This window comes from Chaetodon auriga, chromosome 12, assembly GCF_051107435.1.
Source record: "Chaetodon auriga isolate fChaAug3 chromosome 12, fChaAug3.hap1, whole genome shotgun sequence".
NCBI classification, from domain to species: domain Eukaryota; kingdom Metazoa; phylum Chordata; class Actinopteri; order Chaetodontiformes; family Chaetodontidae; genus Chaetodon; species Chaetodon auriga.
This window is the reverse complement of record NC_135085.1, coordinates 11,348,841-11,366,822: the sequence shown is the minus strand read 5'-3', so window position 1 is coordinate 11,366,822 and position 17,982 is coordinate 11,348,841. Positions and strand designations below refer to the sequence as shown.

Below are 17,982 nucleotides of genomic sequence, written 5' to 3'. Positions count from 1 at the left end.
TAATCACACACAGAGCACTTGGATGTGACAACGTTTAGAAATTTTTATTCAAGAAATTCTTTGCTCGCTCTGCTATTTTACAGCCAGTGAGTAAAAGGTGGATTCTGCAGAGGTTTGGCTGTATATTTACAAACCGAGCACTCGACAACTGGGACATAAATCGCTGCTCCTCCGTACGACCTGAGGCACCTTGAGCATGAAAAATGCTGACTGATCAACACATTATGGCAGATGCATAGTAGAAATGCTAAAAAATGGGGAAAACGCATTTTAGTTTGTTTTTTTTTTTAAAAAAGTCGCCTGTGTTTGCATTGCATGGCTCTTTGGCCTGTAGGGCACGTAACATAAAGTACTCCTCACAAAGAATAAATACAAACAATTCTGCAAAACATTCAGAAAAATGTACAAAAAACCTATAAACACTCCCTCCCTCGCCCGGTCAACACTGTGAATGTAGTAAATGTACAAAACAAGCTCTGACAGACAGAAGCAGAGCAGGACCGTCTCCCACAATGCAACTCTCCTTCTCCAGTGATTTATACAGACTTTATCCAAGATCAGTTCAGCCCCTGAAGCAGAGTGTTTGATCAAGTATTTAGTCTTATAAAGTTTTTTTTTTTTTCTTTTCAAATGATTTTTTTTGTCTCTTGATATTTACAGTCCACGCTGTGTAAAGACGAGGCAGGAAAGATAAAACGGTGAAACTGGCAGTTTATCAGTAAGCATCAGGAATCTGTGTGGGGTGGGATCTCGTTGGCTGTTAAGAATAATGTTCTTTGTCATGCCAGGTTGTCATCCAGGGCTTCTTTTCCAGGTTTTCCCAGTTACCATTCCCAGGGTTTACTGCTCTCTCCTCCCGTTTGATCCGAACAGCGTTGTAACTGGGAACCTTGTCTTCATATTTGGCTCGCTTAAAAAAGCCACACTGCGGAGAAGAAAGGGAAAACAATCAGTGTTTTGTTTGGGGAAAGGGCTATTTAAAGACACTCAAGAGGAAGCAAAGGAAGAGGATGAAACCTTTTAATGTCATCAGGCTGTTTCACAGAGAAAAACCAAGATTCAGTGAATCCATGAAGAGGTGTAGAAAAGCCATCTGCACTCCTTAAAGACAGGAAGCATGTTCTAATGCTCCTGTGTTTAAATGTAGCCAGAAAGAAACCTGCAGACCAAGTGACTGCAATGTGCAAATGCAACAAAAGAAAATAGAAACAGAGGAAATGAGAAAATCAAAGAGAGCAGAACAGCCCCTGTGGTGATCCTCAAGAGCATTAAATAACGCAGTCATTGCTTATCAGCCATCACCTCCCCTTGCCATGCAGGTAAACTGTGACGATCCACACATAATCATGTGTGCAGACCTTTTCAGCATGAACTCTTGGCAGAATTAATCAGTCAGCTTTTATGGTAGCATTCATGTCACAGTGTGAGAAGTGGCCACTGCCTGCCTCATACCAGAAAGCAGCACTTTTGTAGCAAAAAAGGAGCGAGAGAAAACGCTTCACCCATTCATAGCAGGCGGGTAATTTTACCCTCTCTCTTTTCTATGCATTTGATGTCAGTCTCTCTTTTTCTGATGGGTCCTCTTTATTCTTTTTCCCAAAGACTCCACACTGAGGAGAGGCAAATTGTTAGAAAATGTGTAAGTGCCGTTAATGTACACCTGCATTTGTCCTGTAAATGATGCTTAACAGACTCAAAGACTTTTTTCAGTTAAAACCAGGAATATGTGCTGCATGTGTTTTTAATTAGCCGGCACAGGGTGTGGCCCAGTCCCTTGTCCTACCTTCCAGAGAAGGAAAGCCAACAGGGCCAACAACAGCAGCCCGAACAGGACGGACAGCACGATGATCCACCATGGCACTCCTCCATTCTGGGCTGCACGCATCTCTGGGAACACCGTCAGTCTCACCTGGGAACACAAAAGCAGTGGCAGAACATCAGTATTAAGATCTCCAAATCAGAGTGTCAACAACACTTTTAAATGTCTTTCTATTCTCTCTGTTTACACACTACACTGACATCAGCATTTCAACTGCCATGTCATGCAATAATCATGCCCCCTTCTTGGGCCAACTATTACCTGTGACTCAGCATTTTGGAGCACTGTGTTCTTTGTTGCACTATCAACATGCAGAGAGGCCTTCACTGTCACCTCCACATGATGTAAATGGGAATAGTCCTGTTAAAGACAAATGAGAAGATAAAGTTTAGAATAATCAAATGAAAACACACAAAAAAATTATTTTCTGCAATAATTCCGACCCAAGAATGTGACAGTTTGCTTTTTGACGTACACTCAATTGAAAGCAGTACAAAGACAATATATTTAATGTTTTACCTCATCAGGTTCATTGATTTTTGTGTGTATACGCTTATACTGAATTTGATGCAGCAACACATTTCAAACAAGTTGGGACAGGAGCAACTAAAGACTGAGAAGACTGAGGAAGGAAAGGGGCATCCTGGAAAGGCTCAGTCGCTCACAAGCGAGGATGGACAGAGGTTCACCACTTTGTGAACACATGATTGTATATATTAGGATTGATAGGATAGTACAACATGTACTGGAGAACACTTAGTAAAAGTGTTGTCAGTTCATTTGCAACTGATCGCATTCATCCCAACTTTCCTGGAATCAGAGTTGTTGAATATACAAGATTAGCTTGTCAAAAAGCATTCATTAATTTCCTTTATTCTTACCTCTATGAAGGTGCTGTTCCAGAGACGAGAGTTGAGAGTGATGACTGCATTACTGTCCAGGCCCCGCAGGGGGCACCTTATCCTCACACATTTTGCCCCATTGTCACAGGACTGTCAGCAAAACAGGGATCACAAAGTTACTAAAGGATTCCTCTACACCTGGTTGCAAAAGCACATTAAATATAATAATATAAAACAAAAGAACAGAACCAGGTAGTGTGGTATTACCAGAGTTTCAGATTTCTTCATGTCAATTCTATGTGAAATAGTGCCCTCGTTGGCTCCCTGGCTGTGTTCTGCTGCTCTTCTCTTCCTGGAGTTAATTGGATCCTTAAAGAAGAGAAGAAGAAATACATCAATTTATTTATTTGTCTAAGTGTACAATAGAAAAATCTGCAAATGTAAAACAGCCCACTTCTCCTACCACATAACTAAACTAAACGTGCAGGCAGAGAGACCATCCTACCTGAAAGTGATGCTTTCACTGACCTTGTTAAGAGGGTTGATCTCCCCTTTAGGAGAGCACTCTATGTGGTCCACTCCAGTGGAGCTGATCTTCATCAGGTAGAGCAGCCACTTCCCCTGCCCCGTCTCCTTTGGCCACTCAATGTCGAGGGTGGCAGTGCCCAAGTCTGTCAGGCGCTTTCCCAGATTGATGATCTGTAAATCAAGACAGAAACAGTTTTCCATCTCAGGTGATGCAGAATGAATTACCTCACTAAAACACATGTACATACAGAATGCTGGATACATGATAAGAGAGGAAGAGAATGAGCCACTCTGAGCTTCCCTGTACTCACTCTGAACTGGTGAGTGATGGCACTGCCGATTTCACTCTCACTCTTAATGGCCGCCTCACCTTTGACCTCTCCCGTAAAGTAGACCTGAGATGGCTGGGCTTGTCTGGAAAGACAGAGAAGCACAGTTAGTAGCATGACTCTGAGCATACTTGTGTGTTTTTTGGGCCGTGAACTGTGTGTGTGTCCTTACCCTGATACAGACAGCTGCAAGATGATGGCCACCTTGGCCTTCGCTTTAACAGGGGCTATATTCTGCTGGTCGCTCGTCCTGTCGGATCAGAGGTTGCACACAGGTCAAGTCAGATGAACTACAAATGTTAATATATAATGAAGGTAAGCGCATTACAGCCCAAGAGCGTATCTTCTGTATCTGTAGTATTGTTTATTTGGAATGAAATCCCAAACCTCTCATAGAGGTTCAGACGATCAAGACCACCATCAAACCATCCAAAATCAATCAATTAAATTTTTAAAAGGTGCACATCAACGTTATTAGGCCATTAGATAGACTTACGTCTCAAGCTTAAGCTCAATCTCCAGTTCAGTGGTGTTGAGAGAGATGCCTGATGTACCCAGAATAATGTAGAAGGTCGTCTATGAGCACAAACGCAGAGACATCACATAAGTATCAAGAGTACCACCTGTGCAGAGGAGCTAGACGGTGCCGAAAGGGGATTTTTCTCTCACCTCTGAGTCGCGTCTGAACGGGTTTCCGATATCACAATCAGCCTGAGAACCATCTTTATTGGCTACACAGGATACCTGCCGCTCCTGAAATCAAGACCAAGTTCCAATCAGGACCGCAAAGTGGTATGTGTGTATGCAGTGTGTGTGTGTGTGTGTGTGAGAGAGACAGCGAGGGAGTGGTAGACACAGAGAGGCTTACATTTGGTGGAACGCGGAAGGCAGAGTAGGTAAGGGAGCGTGGGAAGGAGGCGAGCACAGAGGCTTCGTATGCGTCATCTCCGTTCAGATTGGTCACTTTGACCTCCAAGGCGATGTCCTTCTGGTCGCTGAGCGAGATCACCGGCACACCGTTCTCCCTTCAAACAGACAGCAGTTGTGAGCCGGTGTGCTGCTGGACGGCCGTGTGTGCACAGTCTTAAGGGACCAGCCTTACAAGCCATTATAAATATAATACTCTTATGAAAACAGGTGCGTGTGTGTGTGCGCACTCTTACAGTTCCAATGGAGTGAACGTGTCAGTCGTCCTGTAGCCGTAGCGATATTTCACCTGCAAGTTGCTCTGACAAACGTTGTCACTGCCACAGCCATCCTTCAGGAAATGCACCTAAAGCCAGATTACACAGATGCAGCCGGAACATCAACAAATCTCCTGCATGCCTATAAAATATTTCACTGTGTTCCTACGTTGAGCGTCCTGCATACACACCTCTGATCGAGTCGTCATGGGCTCATTGGCGTCCAGGACGGGTGACAGCTGAGGAGTTGAGCTCTGTCTGCGTTTACGTTTGGCGTTCTGGATCTCCACAGACACCTCGATGGGGATCCCACGCAGCTTGTCTTTGATATTTTCCTGCAGAACGACAACATCACACAACATGACGAGCCACCCACAATGCACGCGCTATAAGACAGAAGAATTTCCAGAGAGGGTCACTACCTGTATGGCGAGCTGACGTGTGACGCACTGTTTCGTTCCTTTGCTGTCCAACCTGATGGTCCCTTTGTATTCGTAGCCATGTTCAGTGGCCTCGGAGAAGGTCGCCCTTGGGATGAGACCGTTCTTTCTGTTGTCGCTGTCGGCCTCGAGGGTGTACTCCACCGCTAGATAGGACGGGAAGTAAGACAGAGGAGAATGACATTTAGTGCAAGGCTTTAATCTCCTACTACTGTGTATCATTTAAGTATGATCTTTTACAACAGTGAAGAGCACAGAATTCAATGTTTTAATGTTAATGTTTGTTACTGCAAACAGTTTAATTTTGGCAAAGAAAAAGAAATAGACGGCTCAGCTTACTCAGGCTGGGAGAGTAGCTCTTGGGGTTGGCAGTGTAGGTGAAGCATGCCTCGACATCCAAGCTGGGGACATAATGCAGTTTATCCACAGTCAGACACAGAACTGGCAAAGTGATTTTCCACATACGTTTGATGAATGTCCAAAAATTATTCAAAGCATCTAGTGAATATAATAATATTATGGTTCTGCTTAATAATCAAAGAGTGAATGTGTTTCACAAACTGGGTCTTTCATCTCTTTCACCATAAATAAAATGGTTCATATTTAAAAAAAAAAAAAAACAGGTACCAGAAGGTGTTGCCACAGTTCTTCTTGGTGAGGTCGATTTCCTTCGGTGAGAACTTGACTTCCTTCTTGATATTAATAACTGGACGGGCTCTGGGAGGACAGAAGTCAGTGAGCAACTCCACAACCATGACCAGAGAGACTATAATGAGACAATCGTACTGGTTCTCTCACCTGTAGACAAAGACAGCATCAGAGAGGGATCCCACAGCCAGGTCAGGGTAGGAGTTTTTATCCAGATCCATGTTACCTGCCAAAGAGTAGCCAAAGAGCCGGACTCCTAAAGGCTGGCCGGACAGAACCTACAGCAAGAGAAACACGCATTGTCATACAGCCACTTACTGTAAAGCATGACTGAGACTGAGAAGTCAAACTTGGTGTTATTCCATCAGTTTATTACACACCTGTGCTGCTTTCTTGGAGCTGAGGCCTGTGGCTGATCCATGGTAGATGTAAACAGTCCCTGCACCAGTATCTGTATAAGGAGCTCCCACAGCAAAATCTGACCGCAAGAACAACCACAGTGACCTTCAGTGTGGTTATACAAGTAGGCCCCATTCAAGCAGGGGCATCAAGAATGACCAGCTGGCAGCAAGTATACATATGCACACGCACAATCATCGCCACCTCACCATGGAAACCATCCTGATTGATGTCTCCCAGGTTTTCCACAGCCAGGCCAAACATGGAGTCCTGAGATCCATCGATTCTGGTGGGCGTGACTTTGTTCCACTTTCCGGCTTTGTTGATGAAGACGTACACAGCTCCTCCAATTTCTCCCTCCTTCTCAAAGTACTGAGGTGCTCCCACCACTATGTCCTGCCAGCTGTCAAACAGGAGCAGAACTTGTTCGTGAGCATGCAGTGATACTAACAGCACTTTTCAAAGCGGAGCTGTGGGTATCATGCTGCGTCACTCACCCGTCCTTGTTCAGATCCAGCACGGCCAGATCGTAGCCGAAAGACGAGGCCAGGCCTTCCCCTTCCAGGGTGTGCTCTTCCAGCAGGATGTTGCTTGTGTCTCCGCCTTTCTTCAGCAGCACCACCGCCCCGCTGTGGCCCGCTCGCGGAGCTCCCGCCACCACCGTCAGCTGGCCCTTCTTGGTCAGACTCTTCCCCGAGTCCAGAGAGAAGCCTGAGAGACGGAGGCAAAGCAATACATAGTCAGAGCCAGTCACATACTTCAATGCACTTTTCTATGGCAGTGGATCACGTGAAGTGACTGGCTGAACAGAGCAAGCAGTGTTTTACCCAGGTAGCTGTTTGCAGGGGCAGGGACCAGGTCAGGGTTCTTTTCGTTCTCATCTCCCACCTCAAAAGGACCGTCGTCATAGATGCCCATCTCTAAGAAGGTGTCGTTCTTTTGCTCCAAGCGTACCACACCTGGAGGAGAGGAGACCAGTTGAGACGGGAGAGATCTGGCTCGCAATAAAAGGATTAAAACCCCATGACAAGAAAAATCCAATTGGGATTAACGCTGAACATGTGACTGAAAGAAGCATCACTGGCACATTCCCTTACTAATGAAAAATCATAACTCATACAGAGTAAATGTGATAATGAAGCACATGTGCAGTTCAACCTCTCTGCTGTCACACACACACACACACACACACACACACACACACACACACACACACACATTAGACTACCTTTCCAGTTGTAAGCTCCAGGAGCCCCAAAGATGAGGTAGTGGAAGTCCTTGTCGAATGTGGCAGAGAGGCCCTGCTGGCAGGAGCCAAACATCTCGTGGCCTCTGGGCCGGCTCTCGCAGAAATGCCAGCTACCTCCGTCTTCACTTGATATGGGGTTAATAGTCAAGTCCTGACTCAGCACGTAGCAGCGGCCGATAATGTCACGGGATTCGATGGGTGTGTTCACATTGCTCCGGCGCTGGTAGCGGTGGGCACAGGTCTGACAGGGACACAGAAACACAGCAGAGCTGAAGTGATGCTGTGAGGAAGTTTGAGCTTAGATGGCACAGTGATTAACCAACTCAATATTCCCTTAAATTTCACCTTGAGCAGCTTCAAAGCAAGATAAGCCAGTTACTCATAAATTTGACATATATTCTGCTGGAACATTTAGTTGATCAATGTAGTTTAAGACAGTTGTTCAAAGCAAAAAATGCTACCTTGAAGCTCCCTCCAGTACTCAGTGGCTCAGTGATACCATGTCTTTTCTAAAGCTAGAGAAGATGAAGGTAATTCTGGAGAGTTCTTTAGCAAGTGGCAACCTTTCCTAACATTCTTCACCTCTCCACAATCTTCGACTCCTGATTGATGGGCCCTTCTCCCTCCTTTAACCGTGCTTTTTTTTTCTTCCTGTTTCTTTCTATTTCTGTTCTTTCTTTGTGTTTCTCTTATGGTTGCTGTGTTTACTTTTTTGTGGACCTTCTTTCAATAAAAAATGAATTTGAACATGAATTTTTGTGGGTTTAAATGTACCTGTTTGGACAACTAAGCAGATGTCTGTAAAATGTCAGTCCAAAACCTGAAGATGTTCACTTTATAGCAATGCAAAACAGAAGCAAAGCAGAAAATCCTCACGTTGGAAAAGCAGCAAACAGATAATTTGGGGAATTTGTGTTTAATTGTTCAAGGTCAGGGTCAGATACAAAGAGACACTGTCTTACCACAATCTTGCCTCCTGGCCCCTGACTGTTGACTGACACTCCCATCCACTGGTTCTCTTTGCTTTCTTTGGTTGTATCCTCTGCACAGAGACAGGGACCAAAATAGACACAAAGAGGTTATTGTGACTGAGATATTGCAGTAAAACATCTGAGAGTCCAAAAACACAGGTGTGAGCAGATATCTCACCGCCATCATCAAAGTTAACTCTGAAGCAGTCATCTGAGCTCATGTCACAGCTGTACAGGCCTCCTGTCACTTTAGCCTTTTGACCACTCAAGGCTTTCGCTCTCGGGGCACCAACCAGGAGCCTGCAACAGACACACAGATGAATCCATTAAGACAGACGCAAATCGACCAAACGCACGCAATGAACAAGAACTGACACTCATCTGCAATCCAGCATCCGTTTCTTCCATTATATTATCATACATTCCAGTCTTCTGACACACACACACACACACACACACACACACACACACACGCACACACACACACACATCCGCCACCAAACTGATGTTCCATGTCTTCATGGTCCCACTGAGTGAAAGACCCCTTTCAAACGCCTGCTGTAGTTGACTGAACCAGGCTTTCTATCTCTTTCCACACACACACACACACACACTCTCTCTCTCTCTCACACACACACACACACACACACACACACACACACACACACACACAGACGCTGCCTTTGTGGAGCAAGGACAAGGGCAAATGCCACACCCAAGTCTTGGGGATTGGCATCCAGTTCCCAGGGTTTCCCACAGAGCGAATCAAACAAGCCAAGGACGTCACCCTTCGAGCTGACGCTTTGTGGAGGTTTACAGTGAAGCTCAGGGCACATACACACTGTCAACACACCAGTCTCTCTCTGGCTTGCTTTGTCTGTCCGATGACCTCCAAAGTTAATGTTGCACAGCACACTGTCTTCACCAGATGAGATTAAGAGAAGCCATTTTTAGCTGGAACACAGAGCATTCTCAGATACACACACACACACACACACACACACACACACACACACACACACACACACACCATCTGGGAGGGAATTCACAGAGACATATAGTCAGAGTGAAGAGGCCTAATGTGATCAGCATGTCTGCAGTGTAGACCTCACTAGTCAACACACACTGCATGTGGGGGAAGATTTCAAACTACAAAAGCTGACTTTTTCAGACAAGCATAAATCACGAATATTGACTTCAGCGGGCGTGATGGGGATGAGCAAAGACCAATAAATCTATTTATGTGACACACAGAAATATGGGTTTGTTGAAACTGTTCACAGAGTTGGTCACAGTCTTACAATGCTGGCCTTATGAGATTTAAATGTAATGAAATATTGAGAAATCATGTAGAAATGACCCTAAAAAATGCATTAAGACAAGTCATCACAACAGAAACAGGCTCCCTCTGCAGTGACGGACAAGTGCACACTGTTTATCCTGTTTTAACCGCTGGATTGGTTTGGCCTCGTTTCAGAAACCAGAGCACTATAATTTGTGCAGTCTTCCCACCCATCAAGTGTCCAATCCAGCCTTTGTTTAAACAACAAGGGGAGTGCGTGACACTTGACATTTGATACCACACAGTGCGAGGTCAACTCTCCACCTCTGTGCGCACTCACCTACCCAACAGAAAGCGCGTCTTCACACCCAGAGGAATCGTCCGGGCACATGCTCGTCAACTGAGCGTGATTCAGACAAGTCATCACTCTAGAGACGATTCGTGAGTAACAGCGAATCCCAGGTGGGCACATCTCCACCCCCATCATCCTCCGAGACACAGGAAGTCAGGAGAATGGACGGAAAGTGATCTGCCAAGGGGTCACTGGGTCTGGGGTCTCTGCTGCATTAACAGAGAATTGATACTGTCGTTCCTACTTCTGCATAATCACACGCTGATACTCATTCAGGGTCTCGTTCAGCTGTTGCCTTTGGGCAAAATGCAGCCAACAATAGCGCACAGACAGCGACAATTATGTGAAAATAAAATAACATATTATGTCAAGATTATGTCAGTGATTATCTGAACAATTAAGTGATTTAGACAGCAGAGCAGCTGCTTACATATGATCCAAATTATAAAAAGCCTCAGTAGAGAGACATCATCTTAACTGCTACACACTTTTATTGTTTTTTGCCGTTGAAGCGTGAAGTGCTGACATGATGTGTCAGAGAATAACACTGTGATAAGGTTGACCCGCTGGCCCACTGACAGAGAGTCAGCTGTTTATCTAATCATTCACCACCAGCAGAGGAAGCCCTAACACACGGGCTTAGTCTACAGGAAGGACAAAGACAAACAGAGAGAGTGAGTGTGTGTGTGTGTTTGGGTACAAGTGTGCAATGACAGACACACATACTGGCAGTGACACTCGGACTGTGCCTGCGCAGCACAGCGAGGCGACCAGCGCAGAGTGACACCCCGTTGAGATAGGTGTGTTGATTTTTCTAACAGCAGCAAACTGGCGGCCCAGCCTGGGGCATGGCCTGTTGCTTAGCGACAGCCAGCGGCACCCTATCAAATAGAGGCATTCATCTCCAAATGGGTTGCAGATCCAGAGGTTCATGTCATGTGTTACCCAACTTCTGCCTCCATCTGTCTGCCAGGATGGAGCCCGCTGACTCTGACTGGTTGAATAACAGCTTATATTTGGTGCCCAGATGTAAAAGTGATTTATGTTCCTCTTTGCAGGCTTTCAGCCATTACCTCTTTCTTTTCTCCAGTTCCTTACTCTCTGCCTTTGATGGTGCATAACCTCAACTAACCTGAAGGGAAGAGAAAGAGGGGACACCTGACTCCCATACGCAGATTATATACACTCACACACAAAGCTGACTTTAATACTCAACTCTACAGTTGTCCTGTCTCCTGTACCACTGGAATCCAAACCAACATGACACTGACATTACTATTTAACATGCCAGCATGTCTCGCTTTCCTCCTTCTCATAGCATGCCTCTATATCCTTTCCTCTTTGTGCTACATTTATCCATTTCTCCAAAGCCAGTTTATTTCTCTGAAGCGCGCACACACACACACACACACACGCATTTACTTTCTCCCGCACACTTCTCACACTCAATCCAAGCTCTTAAACTTCCTTCAGCTCTCACTCACTGTCTCCTCCTCCCTCTTCTCTTCATGCATTTTGCGCTTTCCCTCTTGATTTTATTATACAGACGGCTCCATCTGGCAATTATGACCAACCATGGAATGCTACACACACACACACACACACACACACACACACACACACACACACACACACACACAGAGTCACACATGCATATACACAATCCCATCAAGTCCTGCCCTCTCCTGCAGGTACATGTAACACTCTTCCCTGTGGGGCATGAAAGACACTGGAAGATATAAGACTACATAAAAGTTGCCATGCTGGCTAGCAAAGGACTGTGACTCACAGTGCACACCCAGCAGTGAGGAGACACACATGGGGGATGCACAAGCACACACACACACCATCATGTCCATGCAATGTACATTATTGAACTCTTACAGGAAAAGGAAATCACTGTAAGCATACAAAAATCTATCAATCTCTCCTCTTTTTTGCCTCAGGTTAGCAATGTGTCAAGCAGCACATTGTGCTCTCTGACACTCGTCCAAGTGGCTGACAACAAGGCAACGCCTTGCATGCATAAGCACCATTAAAACACACACACATACAGGCACTCATCCATACACGCACATGCATCCACAAGCAGCGCATCAATGCACGTGCATACACACAAATGCGCAGTCCACAGTGAGAGCACATTCCACCTCTGTAAAAGCAAAGCAAACATGGCTTCCTGCTCGAACATGCACACACACCTTCAAACTTGTGTTGCAAGGGAGCACGCACATGTTGCTGATGGCTCGAGCTCACCTGTTTCTATATCGACACCGATCTTAAATAATGTTTTTTTCTAATTATGGATAAATCTGCCAGTGACTCTATCCATCAATCAATTCGTAGTTTAGTCCAGAAAATGTCAGACAGTAATGAAAAATGCCCATCACTATTTCCCAGAGCCACAACTGACATGTTAAAACAATTTGATGGGGTTGAAAACCATAGCATATCTTCACATTTAAAAAGCTGGAACAAACAATGGTTTGCCTTGTTTTTGCGTAGAAATTGCTTAAATAATTAGTGGATGATGAAAAATTATAGATTAATTTTCTGCTGATCTACAACTCAATTAATCGTCTAATCGCTTCAGTAGCTGACACCTCCACTAACTGCTCAGTCTATCTAGTGTACAATGGTGTGTGTTGTTTTCCAGTTCACAGAATGCAGCTGTGTTCTGTCTTCTTGAATTTAACTTTACAACCTGAAGCAGTAGGACTTTGTGGTGGCTCTGGTCTCGTGCTGATCACCATGTGTCTTTCATTTAGACACAGCCGAGAACTAGGACACTGCCACAGTGTGTGTGTGGATGCGCAGCAGTAGTAGAAGTGTGTTTAACCTCTGCGGAGAAGGTTGAGGACCTGGGGATGCTTGCTAACCTTGACCCTCGATAGTTCAGGATCATCTTGCGCTGGTTAAACACACTGTGGCGACCCACCATGCATTAGCTATACAAACACAAACCACTACTCAGAGTGCAGCTTCACCCCTTCCATTGATCAGTTACAAAAGCCAGTTCAAAGCACAAGTAGTTTACCAGATTTTGATCCCTACTGAAGGCACTTATCTTCCCCTGTACTGGTGCCAGTGCTGGAATATAACTGTACATTTACTTTAGCACAGACCTTAAGTAGATACAGGAGGAATATGAACATTAATATTTCTATTTCGGGTCATTTTACTTTATACTTCTACTCAATGTCACTTTCACTCCACCATATATATTAACAACATCTTAAGATTGTTACTTATTACTTTACCTAATTTAATTAAGATTTCATATACAAAACATATGATGAGTTTATAAAGCATTATGCATTGTTATACATTAAATTACACAGAAATCAAGTCAGCTCCACCTCTGCCAACCACAACATTAAAATGTAACTTTTTTTTTTTTTTTTTTTAGTATTTCTCCATCAGGAACAATAATCCAGTGACATAATACACAATAATACAATTCTCTCAGAGTCCATTTTCTGCATGCAGTATTTTTTTTTTTACAGTATTTCTATGCTGACTGCGGACTAACAAAATACTTTGAAGCCCCCTGATGTCTATTTCTAGCTGGTCCATTGTAGTCTGACAGATTCCCAGATTAAAGAATTTGACTGCTCTGATCTCAGGTCAGCGAAAACTCAGGCTGTTCAAACCAGTGACCACATGATGGCAGTTAGCCTTTATGCAGATTGACAAATCCCTCTGAATCAATGCCCGTAAAAGCGCCAACAGTGATTCAACGAGATGTTTTGCCCCTGGATGCCAAAGCTCACCTAAAACCACTTTAGGAGAAAGTCTGGAAAGAGCGAGAGAGAGAGAGAGAGAGAGAGTGAGAGAGAGAGAGAGACAGAGAGAGAGAGAGTGAGAGAGTGAGAGAGAGAGAGAGAGAGAGAGAGAGAGAGAGAGAGAGAGCCGTTGCGTGCACGTGAATACAAATCTGCAATGGAGGTCCAATAAAAACTCATAAATAAGTAACTTGGAGGTAAGGACTGACAAAGATTAACGAGCAGCAGGCCTGTGGTTTAACTCGCAGCAGGTGTGTAAGTTACAGGACATTCTGGTAAGAAGCTGAAGAAAATGGAGAGCTGAGATTTAGTGGGAAAAGTTCTGGTTTGAAGCTACCTGCGCCATAACCTACCTGAGCCCGCTAACGAGTGACTAGTGCGTTAGCTTCAATGGCGTCTCTATAAAGTAGGATTTTTCAATCCTCTAGCATCTCCGACAATTCAAAATAAACTCAGCCGTCTACGCCGCTGTGATATTTTAATTACAAGGTTACAATAGTTATTTTAATGACATGCACAGCGTGTTTCCGAGGCCAGGGCGACGCTGAAGTAAACGCGCTGCCTCCAAATCTGTGTTCCCCTCCTAAAGCAACAAGTTTGAACGGCTCTTACATTCTTTTATCCACCGGATCGAGCTGCCGGTGCATGGCGAGAGAGAAGCCGAACAGGCTGTCCGGGTCCCCGTTCCTCCGCAGGACATTCTCGCTGTCCAGGTTGAAAGCGGACAGTCGCCCACATCCCAAGAGAAAGACGGCCAGCCACAGTCCGCAGGTGATCCTGTCCTCCATGAGTTATAATCAGATGCAAAACTCCCTTGTACTGGTGAAAGGTGAACCCTCAGTGATTGAGGTGCAGAGTGTGAATGAGAGTGTCTGCTGGTGCTGGAGGGTTGAATGTTGTCCACTTGCAGCTGCCCCTCCCACTGGCCTCCCCTGGCACACACGCACACACACACACACACACACACACACACACAATACCACACCTCAAACTGCTTAGAAATCTAACTAGTCAAATGTATTTTAACTGGACAGATCAATACCTTGTTAGACTGTTCAGTAGATCAATCCTATAATCTAACCATCTTAGTGATGCCTGAGGCTCAGTCAAAACACATTTGCAGCGATAGAACGGTGCTTTGGGCTACACTGGCAGCTTCTGACAGTAGATCTTGAAGCATAACGCTATAATAAAGACTTCAGTTAAACTCCCTTGGTAACAGGCGTAAACAAAACATATCCTAAGTCCCACAAGAGGGAAAATATTGGCAAAATACCCAGAGACATGGGAGTGTAATCCGCACGCTCACAGTAAATTGTGTTTACTGACATCGTTGCAGTTAAAAAGCAGAAGCAGAGACAATCGGCTGGGAGAGAGAAGAAGGAGAATCATGATGGCGCTGTGGTTAGTTGATATTTTTGTAATATTCCCTTTTAATGTTGGGTGATTAGTCAAGACACCAACAGTAATACAATGGTCTGGAGTGGGAGAGACAGATGGAAACAGAGAAACAAAGACCTGATTCTAGACCAAAAGCAATGGAAGAAATAAAGATATACAGTAACCATTGTGTCTGCAACGCACTAGCTGGCCTCTGCGAACCACAGCCCAGAAATCCAAAGCTAGAAATTAGTCAGAATTTAGAACTACAATCCTTTCTGGGTTCTCCTTCAGATCCTGACATGTTATCACTACAGGGCCTGTGCGCTCTGTAATGACCGATTAGATGAGTCACAGAGCCAGAAGGAGCCAGACTGGGCACAGACCCGCACATTAACACACTCCCTCCCTAGATGGTTTTCAAGGCATTCCATGAGACGCTGACCCAAAGCCTGTCCTCGCAACACAGCATTTCGGCAGACAACGCAGGCTTTGTCTGCACATTGAGAAAGAGGGCAGACAGAAAGGGAGAGGGAGAAAGAAACTGCCCACATACAGTATAAAAGGCACAAATAATGGTGGAAGAGGGGAGCGCAGAAAGGGAAAAGGGCAGGGGAGGAATGTGGTTCCCATACAGGTCTGTTATCTGCTTAAGTCTTCATGATCTCCAGTAAGGATCAGCTCTGTGATTCAACATTACTTGGAGTTGGACCAAAACAGAAGTTTAATCTTGGTTTGTTTGTTTGTTCTCCATTATATTTTTAATTAACAGATTGTGTGTGTTTGAACAGGCTTGTTCATTCAGAACTTTCTTTTTATTCTGGTCAGTCACATGTGTGGCAGATGTCCTGATAATATCACTTTATCTTATATAAAACTCCCCTCTTGAAAGCAGTGGAATCCCTATCATCATGTGACCTGTTGACTCTATTTTTGCGTCCGTGTTGTTGTGTTTCCTGTCCGGCTCGGGCTGCTGTCGTTCCAGTTCCAGGTAAGAGCGGCAGCCAGCTGGACGATCACCGGTGATTTATGGTTCAGTCTGCAGAAGGTCAGAAACAGGAACCAGCCTTATCGCTGATAAGAGCTAACAGCAGCGTGTACAATGAGGTGAGCTGAGGTAGCTTAGCTCGCCCTTGGCTTGTGACGTTCTTTCACTGTAAACAGTGTGTGTGTGTGTGTGTGTGTGTGTGTGTGTGTGTGTGTGTGTGTACATCTGTGGTCATATACTGACACAAAGACAACACCGGGATGCCAATTTAATTAACAGACATACTGTATGACACTCTTCCTCTGTCTGACATCAAATCACAGCTGGTGTTCACCCTTCAGCCTTGCCAGCCCTCATTCATCCCTTCATGGCTACAGCTCAGTTTAATGGCCAAAAATATTCTTGGTTGTGCTCATGTTTTGTTTTGTTTTGTTTTGTTTTGTTTTGATCATCAAACCTCACCATCACACATACCCCAGCCTGTTAACATCATTAACCCCCTTTTCTTCTTCTCCTCTAATATCCTCCAGGGAAATAAAGGTCACACATCTCGTCTGCACATAAACAGACTGAAAGGCAGCTGCAGCCACAGCTGAGCATCGATCTATTGACATTCAGTCATGAAGTGGCACACATAATGATAAAGGCACACTGTTCCATAGTAGCTCTGATCAGGAACTAACTGTTAAAGTAAACAAGCAGTTCATAACTATGAATAAACTAATAAATAGTAAATATTGCTAAGATACTTGAGAACAGATCAGTATCAAGTAATTAGTTAGATACTTGGTTCTGAATTGGCTTCCTGATCACTTATTAATGAGTAATTGCTACTGCATTAACTACTGCTGCTGCTTATTTTAAAGAGTCAGTGAATGAATAATGACGTAAAGATTCTATTGAAACATGAACAAAGTCCACAAAAAAAAATTCCTGCTAAAATGTTATTCATGCATGCACACACACGCATATTCTGTGAATTGTCTCTTCACCGGATTAAGAATTGAGTCATGAGTATGTGCTGAGTGTACAGCATGTTCAGTATTACGACAGCAGAGGAGAAAAAAACCTTGCCCTGGGTGCTAAAGTAGAGGAATGACAGTGAAAGCAATGTTCTCTGGCACACACACACACACACACACACACACACACACACACAGTGAAAATTCAGCGCCTAGACTCGCCCGAGCCACAGCCCAGTATTTGTTCTTAAAGCTGCAGCTCCAGGTACGCTACGGGGAAACAAACGCACACTCATCTGAGGGTGTGGCGCAACGAGCTGATTGGAAGGGTGTGTGTCTTTATGACACTGTAGATACACATAGCCTCAAGATACGGATAATTGCATTCACACACACACTTGTAGAATCTGTTTCACAATCATTGAACTCCAAACCCAAGGTATTTCACAACTGCAACACATTAATGCATTTTCATTGAGCTCTATTGATTACGTGAGCCTGTAAATATGTGGACAGCAGAACATTTCAGAATTCACTTAAAGCTGATTCTGATCCCGATCAGAGAAACTGATGAGATGAAACTCAGAATACCTTCAACAAAAAGTCAGGACAGTCGGAAGATTAATGAGTGCCGACCTAGCTCTTCTCACATAGGCTAAGAGCCGGCTGTTTGGCTTTGAATGTGCACGGTGTGCTGTAGCATTCCTTAAGGGGATAGGTCGACACAGGGGGAAATGTACACATGTGCTTTCTTGCCAAGAGTTAGATGAAATGATGACTACCATTCTCATGTCTGCATGGTAAATATGAAGTTACAGCCAGCA

General features: G+C 44.6%; 1 protein-coding gene across 2 annotated transcripts; it reads right to left on the bottom strand.

The window, feature by feature from the left end:
* Positions 1 to 40: 40 nt before the first annotated feature.
* On the bottom strand, positions 41 to 14,752 carry LOC143329659 (integrin alpha-6-like). Of its 2 annotated transcripts, XM_076745660.1 has the most exons (26): positions 14,441 to 14,697; positions 8,588 to 8,709; positions 8,401 to 8,480; positions 7,418 to 7,679; positions 7,017 to 7,148; positions 6,687 to 6,900; positions 6,399 to 6,592; positions 6,171 to 6,268; positions 5,941 to 6,068; positions 5,770 to 5,859; positions 5,482 to 5,543; positions 5,125 to 5,288; positions 4,894 to 5,037; positions 4,682 to 4,791; positions 4,387 to 4,543; positions 4,188 to 4,271; positions 4,015 to 4,094; positions 3,691 to 3,768; positions 3,501 to 3,603; positions 3,190 to 3,360; positions 2,929 to 3,030; positions 2,701 to 2,811; positions 2,081 to 2,179; positions 1,784 to 1,909; positions 1,530 to 1,610; positions 41 to 925 (listed from the first exon to the last, which is right to left on the bottom strand). In XM_076745660.1, exons 1-25 carry the CDS (start codon positions 14,614 to 14,616, stop codon positions 1,542 to 1,544), a joined length of 3,156 nt encoding a protein of 1,051 aa, XP_076601775.1. In that variant the 5' UTR covers positions 14,617 to 14,697; the 3' UTR covers positions 41 to 925; positions 1,530 to 1,541. The 2 variants fall into 2 exon arrangements, with proteins under 2 accessions (XP_076601775.1, XP_076601774.1); XM_076745659.1 differs by lacking the exon at positions 1,530 to 1,610 and having other exon boundaries at positions 14,441 to 14,752.
* Between the last annotated feature and the right edge of the window lie 3,230 nt (positions 14,753 to 17,982).

Coding starts and splice junctions, on each gene's coding strand:
- LOC143329659 (XM_076745659.1), bottom strand. CDS start 14,616: ATGGAGGACAGGATCACCTGCGGACTGTGGCTGGCCGTCTTTCTCTTG. Junction 6,269..6,398: donor CAATCAGGATGGTTTCCATG/GTGAGGTGGCGA, acceptor TCTTGCGGTCAG/ATTTTGCTGTGGGAGCTCCT. Junction 3,361..3,500: donor CCATCACTCACCAGTTCAGA/GTGAGTACAGGG, acceptor CTTGATTTACAG/ATCATCAATCTGGGAAAGCG.